Genomic DNA, 22,264 nt, shown 5'->3' on the forward strand with positions numbered 1-22,264 from the left:
ATAAAGCCCACTTGGTCGTGGTGTATTATTCTGTTAATGCATTGTTGGATTCTGTTAGCTAAGATTTTGTTGAGGATTTTTGCATCAGTGTTCATTAGGGAGATTGGTCTGAAGTTTTTTTTTGTGTTTTCTTTGTTAGGTTTTGATATTAGTGTGATGTTGGCTTCGTAGGATGTTTGTGGTAGTTTTCCTTCTTTTTCAATTTTTTGGATGAGTCTGTGTAGAACAGGCACTAGTTCTTTTCTGAAGACCAATGATACTTTAACTATAAAATGGTTCCTAAATATTTTGTTTATGGGAACTGGAATCATCCATAATTCTGAATATCTTCCATTTTTATCTTTCAGGCCAACTGTAGAAACAAGCCTCTGTTTAAAAGGTAAATTCTTTTTCATCATTCTTTTTTCTCTCTACTTTAAAGATGATACACAGAGCTATTGGGAAACTTGCCCAAGATCTTACGGCTGGAAAGTGAAGTTACTCAGGTTCAAATCTAGGCCTGTCCTCACTTTAAAGTCCATGTTCTTTTTTCTCTTTTAGTGTCTCTTTTTTTAAATTAAATATATTATTTTTTATACTTTATATAATTGTTCATTTTTGTACAACGTGTGCTTTCTTTTCTCAGGTGTAGTTCCCACAGATAGTGTAGTTCCACAACCAATCCACCTATGCACCTTCTCCATAGTCCCTAATGCCCTTCCCACTCCCTTTGATCCTTTTCCCACCCCCTCTCCTGCAGAATATCCCTGATTCATAGTTGTTTGTTTATTTTTTTTCTTAGATCCTCTATATTTTTCCTATAAGTAAAACCATCCAGCATTTTCTCTTTTTCCTTCTGGTTTATTTTACTGAGCATAATCCCTTCTAGCTCTATCCATGTTGCTGTGAATGGCATTAGTTTATCTTTTTTGATTGCTGAGTAGTAGTCCATTGTGTACATATACCACAACTTCTTATTCCAGTCATCTACTTTTGAGCATTTGGGTTTGTGGTTTTAGTGTCTTATTAATGTAATTAATGAGAATTGGTGACAGTTAACAAGTAACATATTGCTACAAGTCTATCCTGTCTTTTCAAAGAATTTCAACTACTCATATTGATACTTGCTATGATATAATCTAATCAAGGATTCTGAACTACATTAACTAGATAGTAAATGTTTTATTCCTTAGTTGATAAAATATAGTTTTCAATTACAAATTCCCAAGATAAAGTTAATACATGCATGTGAAATCAAAGAAAATTACATAATCTGTAAGTAGAGCCCATGTTCTTAATCTCCAAATTATTAGGCTAAGTATCTACCATCCACTCACTCTAACTTAATTATATGATCAAGGAACCTGTGGAAACTTATAACATGGCCCTTGCTGTTCTTGCCTCCATATTGAATAACCCCAGAAGGATCATTCTTTGCCAAACTGGTGACCACGGTTTGTACTCTTATGTGATTTTCAAGACTCAGATCAACTAATGTTTCCTCTCTGACCTGATCAAAAAAGACCATAATTTTCTCTGTACAGGGAATCCCAAGTTCAATATCTGCTCTTTTGAAAGCAGATTGTGTCCATATGATTGCATGCCTTGTAAGCTGTAAGTAGCTAGAGGTCAAAGCTTCCACACTGTCTTTTTCTCAAAAACTCTAGTGCTAACACCATACTGAGTACATAGCAGATACCCATTAAATGCTTGTTAAATCAAACTACCTAGTACAGAAGACAAAAAAATATTATTACACTGTAACAGGGTAGGATGGGAGAGGAAGTTGCTAGAAACATGTCTGAAAGTGCCTATCTTAAAGGTTCCCTTAGGGACATGTATTCCATCTTTTGTTGTTGTTTTTATCAGTCTTGCTACAAAGACAGCAATAAAATTGAACATTTACTATGATCCAGACACTATCTTAAATTCTAAGCAAATATGCTTTTACTTCCCCCCAAACTCCATGTGGCAGATAAATGCTTACTGAGATTACTGAGGCTCAGAGAGGTTCATTAATCTGTCTTAGGTCAAATAACTAGTAGGTGTAGGACTTATTTGAGTCAATAGGCCTTTTGGTTTTCCTATACTTTCTTCCTACTCATCTGATTAAGCTGCTGATATTACTAGGCCCATAGTCCCAGTTTTGTTTTGAGGGAGCAGACCCATCTTCCATCAAATGTCAATCTGAAGATTTAGACCTAAGTTTTTCAACACCATCTAGATCCAACACAATTGTCTGACTAAATTCTTTTAGTGCTACACAGCAGAAAGACATTGGTGGGATGGAGTCAAACAGGGATGGCTTGTGTGTGACTAAAGGCAACAGTCCTGCCTGAGTATTCAGCTGGTCTTGAAAATCTCCAGCTTTGATTTTTCTCATATGTCCCTAGTTCCATGGCTTTCCTCAGTCTGTCTTGAAGTTCCTAAACCAATGGAGAAAATATTCTGAGAGATGCCATGTTTTGTTTTTATTTTAAATTAGAAATAATAATATAAACCAACTGAAAAATCTGTCAACAATGGTGTTTCAGTGTTGGCAGCTTATACCCACACAGACACTGTTTTTTGTTTTTGTTTTTTTTTCATGGACTTAGAGTAATTGTAAGTATACACAAGGCAGGGCATAACTTTACAAAGGAAACCCTGTCCATAATTCTGAGTCAGTAACAATGATCAGTCTTTGATGTTGATACAAATGAAGCTAAATGAAGAAAAAGCCACATTCATGGGCCGTTGCAGGGCCCTGCCTCTAAATGATCAACTCAAGGAACATAACATGTTCATGCTGGCAGGACAAGCAGGGTTTTATCTACCAGAAACAAAATGACTCTTGCAAGAAATTAAGAAAACACACACACACACACACACACACACACATACTTGCCACACACATGCATTTAATACATAATCTAATTATTTCTTTCTCATCTAATTAAAGAGTGAATGTGCACTCTGGGTTGCAGCTGAGGACATAGCCTCATGTTCTCTTTTGTGGAAAACTGAGTTAACACCAAGGCAACTCAAGTCCTTAAATACAGCGTGCTGCATTAACATTTCATGGAAGCCAAATTCATCTCTAGTCTGTTTCCTGATCTGTAAAGTGGGGAAAACTAGGTGATATATTACCTCCATCTTTTCCGAGTTCCTGAAGATTTGTTTTACTTTTCTAGCACCTGAGTTCAGGATAGTCCTGGATTTAAATGTGAGCTTGGCAGTGACTTCAACTTAACTCAGTTTCAGTGTTTATCTGTATGATTAGGTCATGATTCCTTTTTTTTGAAGATTTTATTTATTTTTGCAAGGAAAACCTGGGGTGTTGGCCTGAGATGCGGGGGATGAAAGGATTATCAGAGATAGAGAGGGGAGCAGTACAGGCAGAGCTACTGAAATACAATGCTAAGGTGCTAGGGGGAGCAGCTGGTAAGACAGGAGAGTTGTGGTGTACCATGAGGGTTAGCTCCCGCTCAGGGATCGAACCAGGGCACAACATTATGGTGCTGAGACGCCCAGCAGTGTAGCGCTGAGACTTACTTAACTCCTAGGCCTTCAGGGAGGCCCAGAACATGATACTTGATTTGACTGCTAAACAGTTTGCAGTCTTTAAAAATAGATTATAATTTTAAACTAGAACATGTGTAAAAATCTGCAAACTTCAAACTGTATGGGTTGAAGCATTTCACCCAGTGAACAAATTCACAAAATCTCTACCCAAATCTAGAAATACACACAATCTAGCCCAGAAGCTCCTTCACACACCTTCTATTTGCTGCCCTATATAGTAAAAACTACCTTAACTTTGAACAGCCTGGGTTAGGTCTGCTAGATGATATAAATGACATCAGGTACTATGCATTTTTTTCATGTTTGACTTTTGTGACTTCTCTGTTCCTGAGATTTATCATGTTATTACATGTAGCAGTAGCTTCGTTGTTGTTTTCCTCTCCTGACAGTCTGACTCCTCTGTATAAGCATGCCAGCATCTATTTTCTTCTCAGGTTGATGGGCATTTGATTAGTTTGCAGTTTGGGGCTAGTACAAAATGTGCTGCTATGAACACATCTATGTATGTCGCCTAGTGTGTACGTTCAGGAGTGGAACTGCTGTGTCAGGGGTATATGTATTTCAGCTGGATTTGACACTGCCAAAGACTTTTCCAGAGTAACTACATGAGTTAGATCCACAGCTGAATGATATATGTAGTCTGTTTGACATCATCATCAACACAAGTATTAACCATTCTGATGGATGTGTTGTGTATGCAACTGTGACTTTACCTTATATTTTTCTGAGGACAAATCCCACACTATCTCTTCATATGATCATTGGCCATTTTGGTAGCCCCTTTTAATGAAGTGCCTATACAAAACTCTCTCATAACCATGTTTCCTTTTTATTATAGATTTAAAAGTACTTTATTTTATATATTCTCAGTTTAAGTTCTTTGTCAGTTATATGCAATGCCAACATCTCACCATTCTGTGACATGCATTTTCACTAACTGAATAATGGACTTAGATAAATATAAATTGTTTATTTTAATGTAGCTCAAGTTAACTACTTTTAAAAGTTCAGTACTTTCTGTTCTGCTTAAAAAAATATCAACTAGTCCAAATTCATGAAGATATTCTATGCTATTTTTTAAAAGTGTCATAAATTTAACTTTCTTGTAAAAATCTACAATCCACTTAAAACTCATTTTGTGAATGGTATAAAGAAGGAATAAGACAATTTGTTTTCCATATGGATATCCAATTACTCTCACAATTTCTTAGATATAAAATTCATTCCAAGTTGCTTCACAGAAGTGTCACCTTTGTTTCAAATCCAGTATTTTCCTGTATTTGGGTTCAAGATTATTTGGACTCCTGTTGGCCATTTGCACTTCTATAGACAATTTGGAATATATAAAACAACCTATTGGCATTTTCATTAGGATTGCACTGAATTCATAAAGCAATTTATACAGAATCTATGTCTTCGAGATACTGAGTTTTACAATCATGAACTTTATGAAGAGTTGACTCTTCTTTATTTCTCCTGGGAGTGTTTGTTGTTTTCTGTGTTAAGTAGTCTTACCTATTTTTCATTAAATTTATTCCTAGGCACTTGTTATTTCATGTGTGTGCGCTCCTGTGAATATAATTTTTAAAATTCTCTTAACCTTTTGTTGATGGTATATATTATATTGATTTTTTGTTATATTGATCTTTTGATCTTGTGTCCAATGACCTGAAGAATTCACTTAGGAATCCCGAGAGTTTATCTATAGATTATATTGTATTTTCTAAGTACTCAATCTGCAAATAATGACATTTGTCTTCTATTCAATATTTAGACCTATTCATTACCTCTCCATTCTCCCTTCCTTTCCTCCTCCTTTATTCCCTCTCTTCTTGTCTCCTTCTCTCCTTTCCTCCCTCCCTCCTTTTTTTCTTCTTTCCTTGTAATCATTGCCAGGATCAGGATTTCCACTGTAATGCTACATAGGAATTGTGATCTGATGATCTCTTGGGAGAGACATTTTCAATATTTCATCTTTAACTATGATGTTTGTTTTATAGTTTTTGTAAAGAAGTTCCATTTTATTCTTAACATTTAACATGCTTTCAAATCATGAACTAGTCTTAACTTATTAAATACCTTCCTCTGCATCTGTGGAGATGAAATGACTTTTCTCTTTTAACTCTGCTAATGTGATGAATACACTGTTATTCTTGAAATAATAGGAGTTTGTTTCCTGCTCATGACATAGCAGGGGCCCAGAATTCTTTCATTTTGGGTTTCTACAACCTTTCAGTTCTTAGAGTACTGTCTATTTAGCCAATATAGGGGGATAGCGCAAGCATGGAGGACCATGGCAAGCACATCACTGCCACATGGAATTCCAACATTCAGTCACAGAGAGTTTGGAAGTGTGGACTCTGTCCTTATACCAATGTCACTCCAGGTTATTGGCTGTATGAAATTTGTTCTCTGGTAAATCCCTAAGGACGGACTCATTGAGAACCATGATGTCTGAGTTCTGAAATGTTCTTAATAGCCTGAAGTCATATTTTATGAAATCTCTGGTTCACAGTTTATTTCCTTAAAATGTTATTCAGCTAAGTATTCTGGCTTTGGTGTCAAAGTATGCTGGAAATATGACTTTCATTTCCTTGTAAGTTTTCAATAAATTTAAGGTTTATAGATTTGCTCCCTTTAAAATACAATAATACTATTAAAGTATGTTTTGATTTTGAACTTTCAGGGTTCAAAATCTCTATGCCTGTTTTCACTGTTAGGTGTCCATCAGGATGAGTTCAAATGATCAACTTTTTTTCTCTTATGGGTAATAGTTTTGATGTTATATCAGAAAACTCAGTCCCAAACCCAACATGCATATTTTTTCTCTTTATACTTCCTTTCAGAAATTTCATAATTAAAACTGTGGTCCATTTTTAATTAAATTGTCTAGGTTTCTCTTCCTATGTATTCATATCTAAATGTCCCAGCACAATCTGTTGAAAAGGCTAATCTCTCAGCACTGAATTGTCTTTGCATCTTTGTTAGAAATCAGTTAATTATATTTAAATGTGTCTATTTCTAAGACCTCTGTTCTATCACATTAATTTACATGTCTGTTGTTTCACCAATACCTTACTATATCGATTACTATAGCTCTACAATAAATATCAAAGTTGATTAAGACAATCCTTCTAAATTTTTCATTATTATACTAGCATTATTTATTGTGAAATGACTGATTTGATTTCTAATTTGTTTCTTGAGTTATTCACTGCCCTTTCAAGGTTTACTTTTTCTTTAATCATCTAATTTCTGAGTTTTTAAAATTCAGATATATGTCCTTCATTTATAGTTTATAAATCTGAAATTTGTGTAGCTAGTTTTGAACTATTCTATTATGATTTTCATCTGTTTTAAGGGTACCTCTTTTTTACATATTTTCATTGTTCTAGGGAGGATACCATACTTCTTAATCTTTTATTTTCTTTAGTAAGAACAACATTGTAAGAGTTTCAATCAGTATCCTTTCTGGTTGTTTATTTAATAAATGAAAGACATTCCATGCAGTTTTATGGAACAGGTATATGACAGGACAGATTTTTAGCTTCAATAGTCCAAAATTGCTTGGCTTATTTTTCAAACTTATGAATTATAGTTTCTAAAACCTGACTCTTTTGACAATTTCTAACACTTTCATCAAGAAGGTCTCATTTCATTTCTATTGGTTCCTGTTCTGAGAATCACACTCAGAAATTATTTTTCCCCATCACTACTAGATCTTTGTTTGAAAACTAAAACTACTTTTGTTAAATTTAAGTGTTCATAGGACTTAGATTATGCCAAGTACTACTAGTAACTACCAAAGCATGGTTTCTTTATATATATATATATATATATATATATATATATATATATATATATGTATACTATGAATTGGAAAACCTGTCAGAAATGGAAGGACATTCCGCTAGTGGAATGTCCTTCCATTTCTGACAGGTTTTCCAATATTGATCATTTTGTTCCAATGATTGCATATGAAATAAGCAATTCCCTGTTCTTAGGCTCTAAAGAACTTCATTTGCTTCTCTCTGCTTTCTTCTACACATATGAGATAACACAGCAGTGTTATAAATGTAAGTTGCTGTCCCCCACCTGCTTATGGGTGATGAAAATGGGGAGTTTCCTGGGATATCCTGTCAACTAATTTTATTGTAAAGTCATTTTTATGTCTTTAGTTTTGCTGTCATAGTTGTTCAGCATGCTTTAATCTGATATGGGAGACTTCAACTATTAAACCAAACTTGCCTTCCTCAAGTAAGCTAAAAGAGTGGTGTAATATGTCCCTTTCATGTATCATCAAATTCATTTTGCTAAGAATTTGTATAATCTTTAATGGAATGTGTGGTTTTTTTACTTGAAACATCCTTAGTGGGTTTTGCTACAAATGTTGTGCTGTTCAAATGATAAATATCCACTTTTGTATAGAATGCATTTATGTTTAAAAGGTATTGTATTAAATTTATTCCTTAAAGCTTTGTAAAATTTACTGATGAAGCCATCTGAAAACTAGATGTTCCTGGTGGGATGTTTCAGTTAAAGATTTAATTTCTTTATTAGATATAGGACTATATACACTACCCTTTGCTATTTTGGTTTTCTACCTTATTTGATGTTTAAAATCAGTGAATTAAGGTGATTAAATCAACTGTTAGTATATTTTCAATCTTTGTGAAATTCAATGTTGTGCCCCACTTTTTATTCCTCTTAGAGGTAATTTGGTCTTCCTTTCGTTTTCTGATTAGTCAAGCTTTTATAACTGCATTGATGGTTTCAAGAAGAAAAGTTTCACTTTTTAAAATTTTCTATTATGTAGCTTTCAATTCTGCTCCTAATTATTTCCTTTATTTTACTTTGGTGTTTCTTCTTTAGTTTCACAAGAAGGATAGTTTAATCAAGATTTTAGCTTAAAAAAATGAATACTATGCATAACATATAATAAGTTGAATAATACAGCTTAAAGGCTATACACTTTCCTTTGATTATGGCTTTGGCTGCAAGCCATACATATATGATGATATATTCTGCTTTTATTACCATCAGAAAATTCAGTTTTCATTTAGAAAATCTTTCCAATTTCCTCTGATTAGAGCTTTAACTCAGAAGTAATTTAAAAGTATTTACTCAATTTCCAAAAAATCTGAAATTTCCCACTTGTTGTTTTCATATTAACTTCTTGTATATTTTTGCTGTGATAAAAGAAAATACTCCACATGATTTCAATTCTTTGTATTTGTTGAGATTACTTTCTTGAGCAGTATCTGATAAAAGTTCCATATATACTTGAAAAGGATGTTTATTCTACAGTTGTTGATTACAGTGTTCTTTGCATAACAGTTTGATCAAGTTTGCATAATCTGTCATTAAGATAGTATGTATTATTACTAGTAATTTTTAAATTAATTAATTTTTTTTAAGTTTTCTTTTTTTAAGATTTATTTATTTGCACATACAGAACTGGAGTACAGGCCAGAGGCTCAGGGGAGGTGAGAGGCTTCGCCAGAGACAGAGTGGGGAGCAGAACAGGCAGATCAACGAAGTACACTGCTGAGGGGAGCAGCGGGCAGGTCAGGAGAGGTCTGCCACGCCATGTGGTCACCTCCGGGGCAGGAGGGAATGAACTCATGTGGAAGTGGCTTTAGCTTCTTAGTGCTGTGCTTTAACCCGCTGCGCCACCAGGGAGGGCCTATTACTAATAATTTTGTTTGCTTTTTCTATCAAAAGCAAGAGTAGTATCTCAGCTATGCTCATCAACTTGATATCCATTTAGTTCTGTCAATATTTAATGTATTTTCAGTTACGGATACATACAAACAGATTTGCTGTACATTCTTGGTGTATTTACTCCTTTGTAATTATGAGTAGTTCTCTTTGTTTCCAATTTTTTTACCAAGTCTATTTTATCTAGTAGTAACTGAGTTAGACCAACCTTCTTTTGGTTAGTGTTTTCATGGTGTCACTTTCTTTTAAACTTCTCTCTATTACTTGTTTTAATGTCTATTTATTTTGTAAGAAGTATAAAAATTTTTTCTTTAGTCAGTTTTTTTTTTTTTAAATCCACTCTGGTAATCTGTATTTTTTAACTGGGGGACTAATCCATTTACACATAAAATAACTATGGTATGTTTGTATGTAAATGCATCACCTCACTCTTTGTTTTTGTGTCATTTTTCTACATTGCATTTTATTTTCTTTTGTCCCTCATTTGAACTAATCACATAATTTTGTACTCCCTCTATTCTATGCCTCTCCCTATGTTACTATATTTTTTAAACTACTCTTTTTAGTGTCTTTCCTATAGATTATAACATACATTCTTGATTTAATAAGGCAATAGACATACGCATACTTTTCACTTTGTAGATAACTCAAGGATTTTATAACATTTTAACTCCATTAACTCTCCCAATTTTATGTTACTATATTTATCCTAAGCTTCCTTTAATCTAGAACAATCAACTCCCACCTCCTTCATGACACTGAAGTTTTGAAGAAACCACAGCAGTTATCTTGTAGAATGGCTACCCTCAAAATTTGTTTTTTCTTGGTTTCACTGAACTTGTTCTTCTATCCTATTTCCTAGAAGCTATAAGAAAGATGTAGTTGAATTAGATTTTAGAACAAACATATTTAGAAACTACGGTTCAGAGGCAATGCTTTGAATTTTGTTTTATTTTATCACATCAAGAACATTGTCATTGTAACCTCAAAATATTGTATAGGTTAAGCAAGAAGGCATATGTTGTTTCTAACATGCAATCTGATGCATAATAAGTAAAGAGGAGAATTTTTCAATCTTAGCACCATTAACATTTTGGACCAGATAATTCACTGTCTGTTGTGAAACTATCCTGTATATTATATGGATACAATATTTAGCAGCATCCATGGCCTTACTGCAGACCACCAGCATCCCCCCAGGAGCAAGAAACAAAAATGTCTCTCAATGTTGCCAAGTGCACTCTGGGGGGTGGTGGAATTTTGGTCCCCTTTCAAAACCAGTGGCATAGAACAAAACCCCAGGTATTTGATAAAATATTTCACAGAAACTTGTTATGACTGTGCAAGGTTTTGAGATTAAAAGCTAAATAGAACACACTTGCTGAACTCAACATACTCATAGTGTTGGGAAGGCCCAATCTGGAAAGTAGAGAATAATAATGTGATGTGATGAGTGCTGTGACAGGGGCAATCATGTATTGTCAGAGAAGAGGGGTACCTGATTCAGTGTGCAGCAGGGATCCTATCATGGAATACAGAATTCTAAATTATTACCTGATATCTCCCTAAGTCTTCAAGAAATCAACCCAATAATGACCATTTTTAACACACAAACATTCCAGAAATGAATGATCAAAGTATCAAAGTAATGTCCAGCTTGTATTTCAGAATGTGACATACAAAGATTAATCTATTACTAAACATAGACAAATAGAAAGGATAAGTCAGGAGTGAAGCCCAGAGATGGCATAATCAGCCATCTACTTATTTAAGAGTAAATAGCAAATATATCTTCCCATTTTATAGATCACGTCTGTTCATAGACTGCATAACAAAAGCTAAATTAGAAACAGTCAAGATGTGTGACCATTCATGCTGCTTCCACTGGCTTGTTGGAAGACATATTGGTACCTTGGAAGCCAAGACTTAGAGGTGGAAGAATCAAAGAATGACAGGATCCCATGTCCCTAAATCTACTATTAGAGGCGAGAGACCCAGTAGCTAGTTGAGCTCTTACTAGGGTTTGATAGGAATAAAAGGAAATTCCCACTGTGTTAAGCCATGCGATTTAAGAGTTTATCTAGTATGGCAGCTAAAATTACATTCCTAATATGCCAAAGTAGAGAGATAGCCAGTTTTACCCTGCAATTGGAATCCCCTCAGGCTCCCAGACAAGCACACTATTTCAGCTGTGCTCACCAAGCCAAAGAAAAGGGCCTTGTGCCAGAATATTTCACTAATATTCCCTGGAGTTAAATGGGTATGTGAGAGGCTATTTGCAGGGCCATTGCTAAAGCTCACACTTCATCCAATGTCTGTAGCCCAGAAGTATAAGAGGATGTGGGCTTTGATGTCAGACAGATGTGGCTCTGAATCTTGGCTCCCCTGACAATCTTTGGCTTCACCTCCCTGGGTCTCTGTTTCTTCATTTACAAAATGAGGGTAATAACACCTCACAGGAATTTTGTGGGGATAAAATAACAGATAGGCTATAAAACACTGGCATAGTTCCTAGCATGTCCAAGCTACTCAATTAGTTCCCTCCCAACAATCATGAAATTAATGAACTGGGAATTTATTTACCCTTATAATCAGAACACTAAGCAAGAGGAGACCTTTTTACAAAGGACTTTGTATTTATTCTTCTGTGGAAATATTAAGTATCACAGAAAGGAGGCACATTCAACAAATGCCTTCATTTCCCCCTTGATTTAAATGTGAATAATTTGTAAGTGTAAACACAAACAACATTCAATTTTTATACCTATTTTCCCTTAAAGGAAATAAAATGTCAAGTTTCAAGTCACCAAAGTAGAACAACATAGGGTGACTTTTGACCCAAAAGAACAGCAACTACTGAGGGTTCACATGACAGGGGAGTAAAGGATTCTGCTGGATAGTACCCCTTCCCATTCCTGTGTTGCCCCCAATATAGTGATTCTACTGGGGGAGATGTCAGATCATGGTAACAAGTTGATGGCAAGCAGTCCCCACTTTGCCGAAGCCCAGCTCTGTAGATGAGGTTTCAGCACAAGGCAGGCAGAGGCAGAGTACCACCCTTTAGAGTGGGGGAGGGGTGGGGGGGAGAGGGGAGCTGGTACAGCCCCATCTCCAGGCTGCACTGGAAGGAGGCTGCATGGCAGGTCAGCCCAGATTCAGAGAGAAGCAGGAGAGAGCCGCCCACCAGCATGACTGAGTGCTCCTGGGGACAATCCCCACTCAGCGGGCAGAAAGCAAATATCCAGATGTTGAGAGCTGCCAGCTGTGATTAACCGAGGTAAGGTGAAGCTTACCCACTTAACCATACTAGCAATCCCCTCATCAAAGAGACCTGAAAATTTTCTGCAAAAGCACTAATCAGCAGCACAAATGGAGACTCCATCCATCTCCCATCCCCACCCCTTTTCCTCTCCCTCTCTGACAGAGTCAGAACACTGGCCTATTTTTAAACTCCTGGCAATGCATTCTCTCGTGGAAATGTGTGGGCTTCCTGACACAGGCTGATGCTCACTCATAGGAGAAGCAGGCACGCCACAGGCTTCACCCACTCGCTGTCCTTCCTCTCCCATGAGAACAAGAACTGGGCAGAGAGAGTGTGGGGAGGACAGGGACTGAGGAAGGAGCCTGGAGCTCATGTAGAGGGTTTGTGAGAAGTGGCTCCATGACAAGGCTAAGTACAGCTTCCTTCTTCCCAGGAAAGGGAGCCAGAGACTTAGTGGAAAACAAGCCCCACAAACAGATACCGAGAGAGAGCAAGGCTGGGGAGAAGAAAAACAAGTCTCAGATACCAATTCTATCATCTTTTTTTTTTTTTCCAAAAAGAGTTTAAAAAAAGAGTTAAATGGATCTCAGCGTCATCTTAACATGCATCTCATGTGCTTTAAACATAACAGCAAACATTTTATTAAACATTGGAGACTTTTAATTTTTATTTATTTTTTTTTTTGCAAGGTCACAATGAGGCCTACTTGCAGAGGGGGTAAAAAAAAAAAGACTTTTTAAGAAAAGAAGGAGACAGTGCTGTACTTACAATCGCTCCAGCTGCTTCAGATCCTGGAAGGCACCTCTCTCGATGACGCTGACTTGGTTGTCTTCCAGATGCCTAGAACCACAAAAGCAGCAATGGTCAAGGACAAGTGGGGCTCGGGGATCCATATGATAGGCTTCAGGCTATTCAGGCATGGCTCTCTGCCCCTCCTGCAACCCTCTGGGGCCTCCAACCAGGATCAGTCTAACGGGACAAGATAACTCACATCCCAGCTTGGTGTCACGGTAACCAGGGTTCTGCCGCCTGCACACTTCTACCTGACAGATTGGTTTCCATGCCTCTATTTTAAGAATGTTCTCAGCAAATGTCCCCCCAAGCACTGCAGGATGTTGCACAGAAAAGGAAGAGGTAAAAGCTTCTTTTTATAAAAACCACACATATATTCAGCATCTATTCCCTCAGAGCTCCCTCCTCCAAGGATTCAAAAATACTTCATTGAAAAGGGCCTTTTCCACGCACTCTGTCTCTGGGTCACCTCAGCGAAAAGGTAAAAAACTCTTATTGGACAAATGGCAGTGTCAGGAACCCACATGCCCTGGACCTGGCTGCTGCTGCCTTGAGGGTGAATCTCACAAAAGCTAGGTCTCCCTGTCATGGGCTTCCCACATGTGATTAAAAAACCTAAGCACTCTGTTTAGGTGAGTTTGATTCATGCGTGTGGCATACCCTAAGAATTGAGCATACAATGAAGCATTTGTTTCCCAACCTTAAAAAAAAAAAAAAAAAGGCATCTTAAATGGATTAGCTGGCTGGCTGGTAGAGACTGGGAGAGAGGAAGGTACAGCTTCACTGGACTGACCCTGGTGGCTCAGTGGGGATTTAGCAGGTATGCAGTGTGGTGGAAGGCTATTTCTATGGAAGACAACCTTTAGGAAGGGCCATGGGTGCCTCTGGACTAGGGAAGAAGAGAAGCCATGGAGCACTTGTAGGAAAGAATGGGTAGTCCTGGGGAGGCTTCATGAACTTCATTTCTAAATGATTCCTAGATAGACAGGAGTGACTCCTTTTTTCCTGGACTTCTTGATTTGATACTGCAGCCCTCAGCTTAATGTTCAAGACCATCTTCCACAGGAGGCCTAAGGACCAAGAGGTCAGGAATTTTCATTCATCATCATACTCCCAGATGGAATACAGTGGCCTAACAGAGCAGCCTTCTAGGAAAGGTTTACTGAAGAAATGAAACACTAAAGAGGACCTTCATTCATGGCACATATTGATTTTATATCAATCACAAAGGTAGTCTAGAACAGACAAGCAGAGTTGTATTTTGCTTAGGTTCAGTGATGTTTATCTTTATTTTGCTTAGGTTCAGTGATGTTTATCTTTTTTTTTTTTTAAAGACTTAAGGTCTTTTTGGTGTGTGTGTGTGTGTGTGTGTGTGTGTATTTTACACACAAAAGCACATGAGGAATTTCTCGTGAAAAATCTACATGAATCAGCACTTGGTAAGAACTGAGTATGGGTCAGCCACTTGGAACTCCAGTTTGCCACAGTCCTCATCCACTTCTGGTCCCTAGAAGCTCCTCACTAACAGATGTAGACACCATACAGCAGAGAAGTCAAGACAGTCACTCCAGGAGAAATCCTTTGTAGGAAGTCCCACAGCTAGTTAGGGCAGACCTTCACTCCCTGTTCGGTGAACATGCCATATCTATGATAGAATCCCCTGCCTGTTTTCTCATGAACTGATTGTGTGATCCATGGCTTCTAGTCTACCTCTTTGAGCCTGAGTTTCCTCATTTTTTAAATAGGGCAAATAAAACATTATTTCCTATACAGGAAAAAAATGGAGCAAAGCATGTAAGTTTTCTAGCTCAGGATTTGGAGTACAATTAGAAGCTTAATAAATGTCCTTTTCCTTCCTTCTCTTCCTTTTTCACTACCATATGGCAAGGAGGGTTTTGGAATGCTAATAGATTCTCACAGCACACCCTGCTAAACAGGAGACCAGTTCAGTCTTAGTGACTAGGGGTTTGTTCAGCTGGGGTTTTATTATCAATCCATCCATCACAGAGCTTGTGGCCATTACATCCCAATTATAACAAGGGGCAACACTAGGGTAGCTGAGAGTCACATTCCTCTGGGTTTCTGGAATGGTCCAACTCCAACATCCTGTGATGGATTTCTCGGTTCTATACAAATTCATCTAATATGACCCGTTTCTTTCAGAAAGTAGAGTAGGAAAAATGCAAATAAAAACGCATTTGATGTCTGCCCCTCTCTACTTTGCTCAGGCCATGGAAGATAACTTTTCCTGGCTACATCAAGACTTCTTTCAGCTTCTTTTGACTCTGGTTTCCTGTCGGGTCCACCCAAAGGGTTGCCAATAGATCAAGGCTAGGAAAAAAAAAATAGTTGGAAGATTTTTCCCACCTTCCTCCCTACCAAGTCACTTCAAGTTGACTCTACCGAAGATGACATGTCTGGCAACTGTACCTTTGCTCAGCGGGAGAACCACTGAGCCTCCCACTGCCTGTTGAGGCTCAGAAGGCAGCTGTGACTCCCTGTTTAACTGGCCACAAGGAAAGCCACCATGTCTTCTTGGTTTCTCTTAACATTACCCACACCTTTATAAATAATTCTTTACTTAGCTCTCCTCATTTGTTCTATGTGAGTGTCATCTCTTTCTGGCTGGGATCCTGACTGGTAAAGTGTTTAGGGCCCCCTCTAGATCTACATCCTAGATCTCTCACAGTCCAGCCCAGTAGCTAGATTTTAAAAGCTCAAAAAAGTAACCAATGTGATAAATAAATAAAAGAGTGAATGAAATGAATGAGCACTGAATATATTCATTAAAAGCCATACAAACTTTTAAGTTGAGATGCAACTCAGGAGTTTGTGCTTAAGTCACTGGGTTATCACTCTGATTGCATTCACCAGAGGCAGGAGAACAGGGGGTCCAGGAAGGCTAGATGCTCAGAAGGGCTGTCCCTGACTGAGTCTGTTCTGAGTTAGAGGAACACAGGCTGTGTTCATTTGCCATTCTTTTGGCATTGTGTGTGTATGTGTGTGTGTGTTTTTTCTTAGTTTTAACACTGGATCAGAATCGGAAATTGTTCCCATGTGATGATGACTGGGGTGGAGTTTAACTCTTTTATTAACCCCATTTGGGATAAAGCTGCTTCCCACATTGTGGGCATTGCAGAGTTCTTGCAAAAGACTACTAAGAAAGAGAATATAATTGATACCACCAGAAGAGACCTATTCCTGCTTCCAGCCTATGGGAGAAAGAATTGCTATAGGAAATTCTTATATCTTCTTCTTGAATGCAGTTTATTTAGGGAAAATTGCTTCTGGATGAGGCAAGAAGTTCCCCAATCGCCATTTTATCTACTTTCTCCATTCACCTGCACTGTATGAACAGTTCTGCATGGAAATGTGTGGCAAGCTCAAATTATTCAAGACGACTGAGTTTTTTCTGGCTTCACTATTAAATGTAAATAAGAAACAGATTTAAGGAATGCACCAAGGTGTAATGAAAGCTTTTCAGAAAAGATAGTTGTCTAGGTTACTCAATTGAAAAGAATAGATTGAGGGAAAATACGGTTTCAACACACACACACACACACACACACACAATTTATTTATTGATTAATTGATGTACATATTAGAAATCACGTCAGCCATCCCATCCAACAGATTTTTTCACAGTAGTAAAAGGCCACTTGAATGGGATTGTCCTTGAGTTGATAAGGGAGACAATGAAACACAGTATATTAAAAGCATCTCTGGAGTTGGGGGTTAGAGGGTAAGGGCTTTGGCATTGCTTATCAAACTAAGAATGTCCTAATTAACTGAAAAGATAAACTGTAGTCAAGGAATGTTATAAACCAGAGGATATTAATATGATCTTTTGTGACTATTTTAAACTTTCTATTTGCAGAGAGCTGATATGGGAATTGGAATTTTTATTAGTCTTTCTGATGTAATGGTAAGTGAATCAAAGGGTTATTTTTGACTTTGTTAGAAAATGAAGCATTAGGTAAAATTTCTGACTTGTATGAAAGGAAATCTCTCACAAATACAGGGGGAAGAAGTGGGAAAAAATAGAGAAGCTAAGTGCTCACTGTTTTTGAAAGTGACACATGGCCAGAATCAGATTTGTCTGCCTGTATCTCTTCAACAAAAATGGCCCTAAACCTGGGAGTTGGAATCCCCCACTCTTGCCCCAGTATCAGTTCTGAGTTCCCAGACCTTGTCAGAGAAGCCAACCACTTTACAGACATAGGAATGCTTAGGATAAAAGAAAGACTTGGTGGAGAGGAGCGTCTTCCCTTTGAGGATGGCTAGAAGAGAACACACAGGCAAACACTGCCAGCTGGAGGCCCAGCATTCAGATGCTCAGGGAACCTCAGGAAGCCATCTGCATATAGGCACTGCTCTGAGCAATGTATAGACTAGTACTGCCTTGGTTTTCTAAGCTTTCTGTAATGCAGAATCGTGGCACTGCAGGGAGGTTAGAAAGCATATATTCTGGGTTCTACTTTAGCAATCTGCTTTGGGGATCTGGGTCTGCTGAACCTATATGGGCATGTCTCCTCTAGGCATACTTGGGTTCCTATTTATGCCCACCTCTTTGTTTCTACTATGCCACAAAGAGCTTGGTCTATGGAAAGTACTATATATACACATATACATACATATATACATATACATATATGTGTGTTTACACACACATTTAGTTGTCTTCATCATTACCATTATCTATAACTCAATCAGAAAAACAATGTTATATAAGTAACACTTGACAAGTTGACTGCTTGTGAAATATTAAAACCATAAAACATTATATGTGTAGCTGTAAGAGTTAGATGGACTCTGGCTGCCATGGATTGAATTATACCCTCTGTCCCTACATATTGGCATCCTAATCATCTGTCTATGATAACTAGATTTTATTTGGAGATTGGATCTTTACTGAGATAATCAAGTTAAAATGGGGTCATTAGAATGGATCTAGTCCCTATGACTGGTATCCTTATAAAAGAGGGAAGTTTGGACTGATACGCATAGCATGATGACAACTGGAAAACTCCAAGGGAAAAGACAACCACCAAGTATCAGAAAACCACTAAGAGGAAAAGAGAGCTGGACTACATCCTGACCTCACAGCCCTCTGAAGCAACCAACCCTGCCCACATCTTGATTTCGGTCTTCTGAGCGCCCCTCCCCACCACACCAGTGAGAATAGCTTTCTATTGTGGAAGCTCCCACATCTGTGATTATTTTGTTCTAGTAGCATAAGCAAAATAGGAGGCTATTCAATCCTTATTTTATAGATAAGGAAACTGAGACTTTGAATAAAGTACAGTCTTTTGCCCAAAGACACGTGGTAGGTTCATTCTGACTCAGGAACAGAACCTGGTATTTCTTGTCCCTAGAAAAATAAAATTCATCATATTATCAAGGACGATTGCTAAAAAGAAAGGAGTGGTTTCAGATCCCAAGACTTGAGCAGCTATTAATGGTAACGATGTGCAGACAAGATTGTATGATAAAATAAGCACCAAAACAGTAGTGACCAATCATTCAGGCTGACTCCGGTCTGAAGCCTCATTCAAGGGTCAAAATTGACTTCTGAGTAAAGAAGGAAAAAGGAGTCAATTGCTCCTTTCTTGAATCCCTAAATATTAGAGACTTGTCAACAAACACCTGAGCAGCTTCTTACCATTCACAGGCTTCGGGATGGGTGAAAGTGCTCAGTATTTAGCTGTGTGACCTGGTTTTCCTCACTCTATCATACTACCAATGCCTATGTCAAATCTACTACCTGTCTGCACAGCTGTGGGCTCTGACCCAGTCTGACTCTCCCTCCCTCCTCTTCTTCTCTCCATTAAGCAACAAGATAAACAACTGTGGTCCTGATTGCTCTTTTAATGCACAAACTGGAGAAGAAATTATAATCTCTATAGAAGGGAAGCATGGTTAGTCAACCTGACATTGTTGTCACCCTACAAGCTGGACATGTTGATTTATTCATGGATAGCCTTCTGTTTTCCCTGTCTCTGGAACTGACTTCTTCCATCCATCTAGCCAGACCAGCAGCATTGAGACACAGAACGAGACACCTGTGAAAACTTGGATACATTAATGAAGGACTTTCTGCCGAAAAACAGTGAATTCCTATTGTCTAGTGCTTGGTGGTGTGATATGAGTGATATTAGGTCAAGGGAACATTTTCACAAAGCTGAAAATGAAGGTGCATTGGAAAGGAGTATGTTACTTACAAGACTCGGAGGTTCTTGAGTCCAGCAAAGTCCATCTTGGTGATCCTTGTGATATTATTTCTGTCCAGATCACTGAAATGAAGAGAAAATTCAGGTCAGACTTTTGTCGTTAGCCTTAAGATCTAGTCAACCCAGGCTCACCTCGGCAGGAAGGACATCACGTAGAAGTCAAGTCTACTGACTAATGATACCTTGTAGCATGCCCAGTGAGCCTTAAGGACACTGTATAGAGTGAAGTATTCATTTGTATATGGTAGAGTTCTGTTATGCTGACCTGGCTTTTGCTGTCCCTTCTTCAGGTAACAAAACTTTCTTTAGAAGCTCCCCTCCTTCAAGATCATGTCACACAAGAGTGCTGACCTCTCTTTCTACTGCCAAGGATGAACATATAATCCAGATCAGGCTTATAAGTGAAATAAACTCTTCCTCTGACGACAGTAATTGTTTCAGGAATGTGTACATGACTTCAGTTCCCAGTCTCTTTCTCTCTATATATTTCTAAGTTGCCGAACATTGCCAAAAGTCATCTTGTCACCAAGAAGAGCTAGTGCTGGTGCAATCCTATGAGTACCTGAATCCACCCATGCCTGAAGTCATGTACCTCAGTATTTTGAAATTACATGAAATGGAATAGTTAATCTGTCCCATCTGCCTTATATGTTGGCTTAGACTAATTTCAGTTGAATATTTTCTTACTGGAAACAAAAGTAATCTTCACAGACTTTGGATTCTATCTACCTACTATCCATTTTCCAACTAGTTTGCAAACTCAGTTAGGGAAAAGATCGTATCTCATTTAGATCCTTAGCCCACCATAACATAGTGTAAGTGTGAGCTAGTGTTGAGGTAACTTTGTTACTCTTATACATTAAGGAAAGACCACTGCATGGATTACTCCTGCCACAATTTCTCAGTTTAAGCTCCTGGCAAGGGATCCAAAGAGAAGAACTTACTATGGAAGAACTGAAAGCATTAGGGTAGTCTTGGTGTTGGAAAGAAGGAGGCCACCTGGGTGGGAGAAAGCCAGGACAGAGAAAACCAAAGTTGAGAAGGGGGAAAGGTGGGGCTTGGGTACTGGCTCTGGGCCTGTGGTGGAGGGTGAATGAAGTTATGTGCAGCTCTGGAGAGGTGAAACTGTGTTTCCAAAATGACAGTTATATAAATGACTGACAAATCAATAAAATTTGAGAGAGAAAAAGAATGAACGCTTAAGCAAAGTATAAATAGCCAATGTTCTCTAAAATTATCTTACGAAATCTGGATTAAAAAAAAAAGGAACAGTGAATAATGCTACCATTCTTAATAATAGATTAATTCCTATGAACCGTGCCTCCCTTATAAGAAACTTTTCAGCGTTTGGGCTGTTGGAGTATCAATAAGGTGTCTGTAAGTTGGCTTTGTTTTCCATCAGCACATTAAAGTACTAAGAGGCCATATTCCCAATGATGGATCTCTATCCAAATATTTACTACTTCTTTTCCTAGTCAGGCCCCATGGTTACGATCCTGCAACTATGCCTCAGAAAAACATGTGAGTTAAGTAAAAGAAAAAGGAAAACATTTTATTTCTAATACATTATATGAGGGGGAAAAAAATCAAAGTTGAGGCGGGATCACAGTCCGTATGGGAAATAATACAGAAATCAGGTGAGTGTTTGAGTTACTTCACCCGGAAGTCACCTCCCTTTCTACTATATTTTCTACTATATCAAATAGACAACCAAATTATGATGGAGAGACACAGTATTACAATTGCCTAGGCTGGGCTGACTCTTGGTGTGGGGAAAGTAAGAAGAATTCCACTGGGAAAGCAAGAGGAGTTGCCCCCACAAGGATTAGACACCAGAGCAGACTGGAATCTGTGGGTGCACATGAGCCACTACAGCATTCATCCTACCTCTGCCTCCCCAGGGAGGGACTCTGACAACCTCGAATATGACAATGCAATGAAGGGTTTAATTACCACAACACAGCATGGTGGCTCAGCAGCTTGTGCCTGTGGCTGCGGTACCAATATTTTCAATTAATATTTATTATGTGAAGGGGCACAAAAGGTGCTGCTGAAAGGCTGTAGATGTTCGGTGCGGCTGAGGTGAGTACTGTGGGGAGGCTGAGTTCCACAGACAAGCAGTCCTGCCTGACACTTACTAGTGACCTTAGGGCAGTTCACTTCATCTCGAGGCTCAGTTTCTTCATCTCCAAAATGAGGATGACACTTTTATGAGGGTTAAATGAGATGATGAATATACAGCGCTTATCCAGCCCTTGTTAAATACTCAATCATGCCGCTATTATTACTATAATTAGTTGAACTGCATCTCCCCTCCCCCCACCGCCTCCACTCTGAAATTTCAGTGCACCAAGAGCAGCTGACTGCCCCACCCCTAACTCTGTACTGAGAGATGAGTCCTGGGATCCCCAAGAATCTCCACTAGTGTGCTCTCTCCTGGTAGGTGAAAATAGGGGCACATTTTGTGGCTGGCCAATAGTGCGGCAGCACCAAGAACAGCCATCTCCTCCCACTTTTCCCTCAAGGCAGTTCTATAACACCCAGTTTCCTGGTATCTGTGTGTGGAGACAAGGGAAGAGAGGTCTGGCTGCCTGCCCCTTACCCCCAACATACACACTACCAAGGAGAAGGTCAGGGAGCACATGACTGAGAAGAGACAGGGAAAGGTCTAAATCATAGTTCCACCCCTCACCCACACATAGCTTTGTGAGTCTCA

General features: G+C 38.3%; 1 protein-coding gene across 2 annotated transcripts in view; it reads right to left on the bottom strand.

Moving 5' to 3' along the window:
- The window catches only part of SLIT3 (slit homolog 3 (Drosophila)), a 580,975-nt gene that overhangs the window by 517,177 nt on the left and 41,534 nt on the right, over window positions 1-22,264 (bottom strand). For both annotated transcript variants that reach the window (XM_004679197.2, XM_004679196.2), the window contains exons 2-3: window positions 19,540-19,611; window positions 13,295-13,366 (exon numbers count right to left, since the gene is read on the bottom strand). In XM_004679197.2, the coding sequence (XP_004679254.1) occupies window positions 13,295-13,366; window positions 19,540-19,611 (144 nt within the window). The remainder of the gene's footprint in view (window positions 1-13,294; window positions 13,367-19,539; window positions 19,612-22,264) is intronic.

This window comes from Condylura cristata, unplaced genomic scaffold, assembly GCF_000260355.1.
Source record: "Condylura cristata isolate star-nosed mole 26May11 unplaced genomic scaffold, ConCri1.0 scaffold00008, whole genome shotgun sequence".
Taxonomy (NCBI): Eukaryota; Metazoa; Chordata; class Mammalia; order Eulipotyphla; family Talpidae; genus Condylura; species Condylura cristata.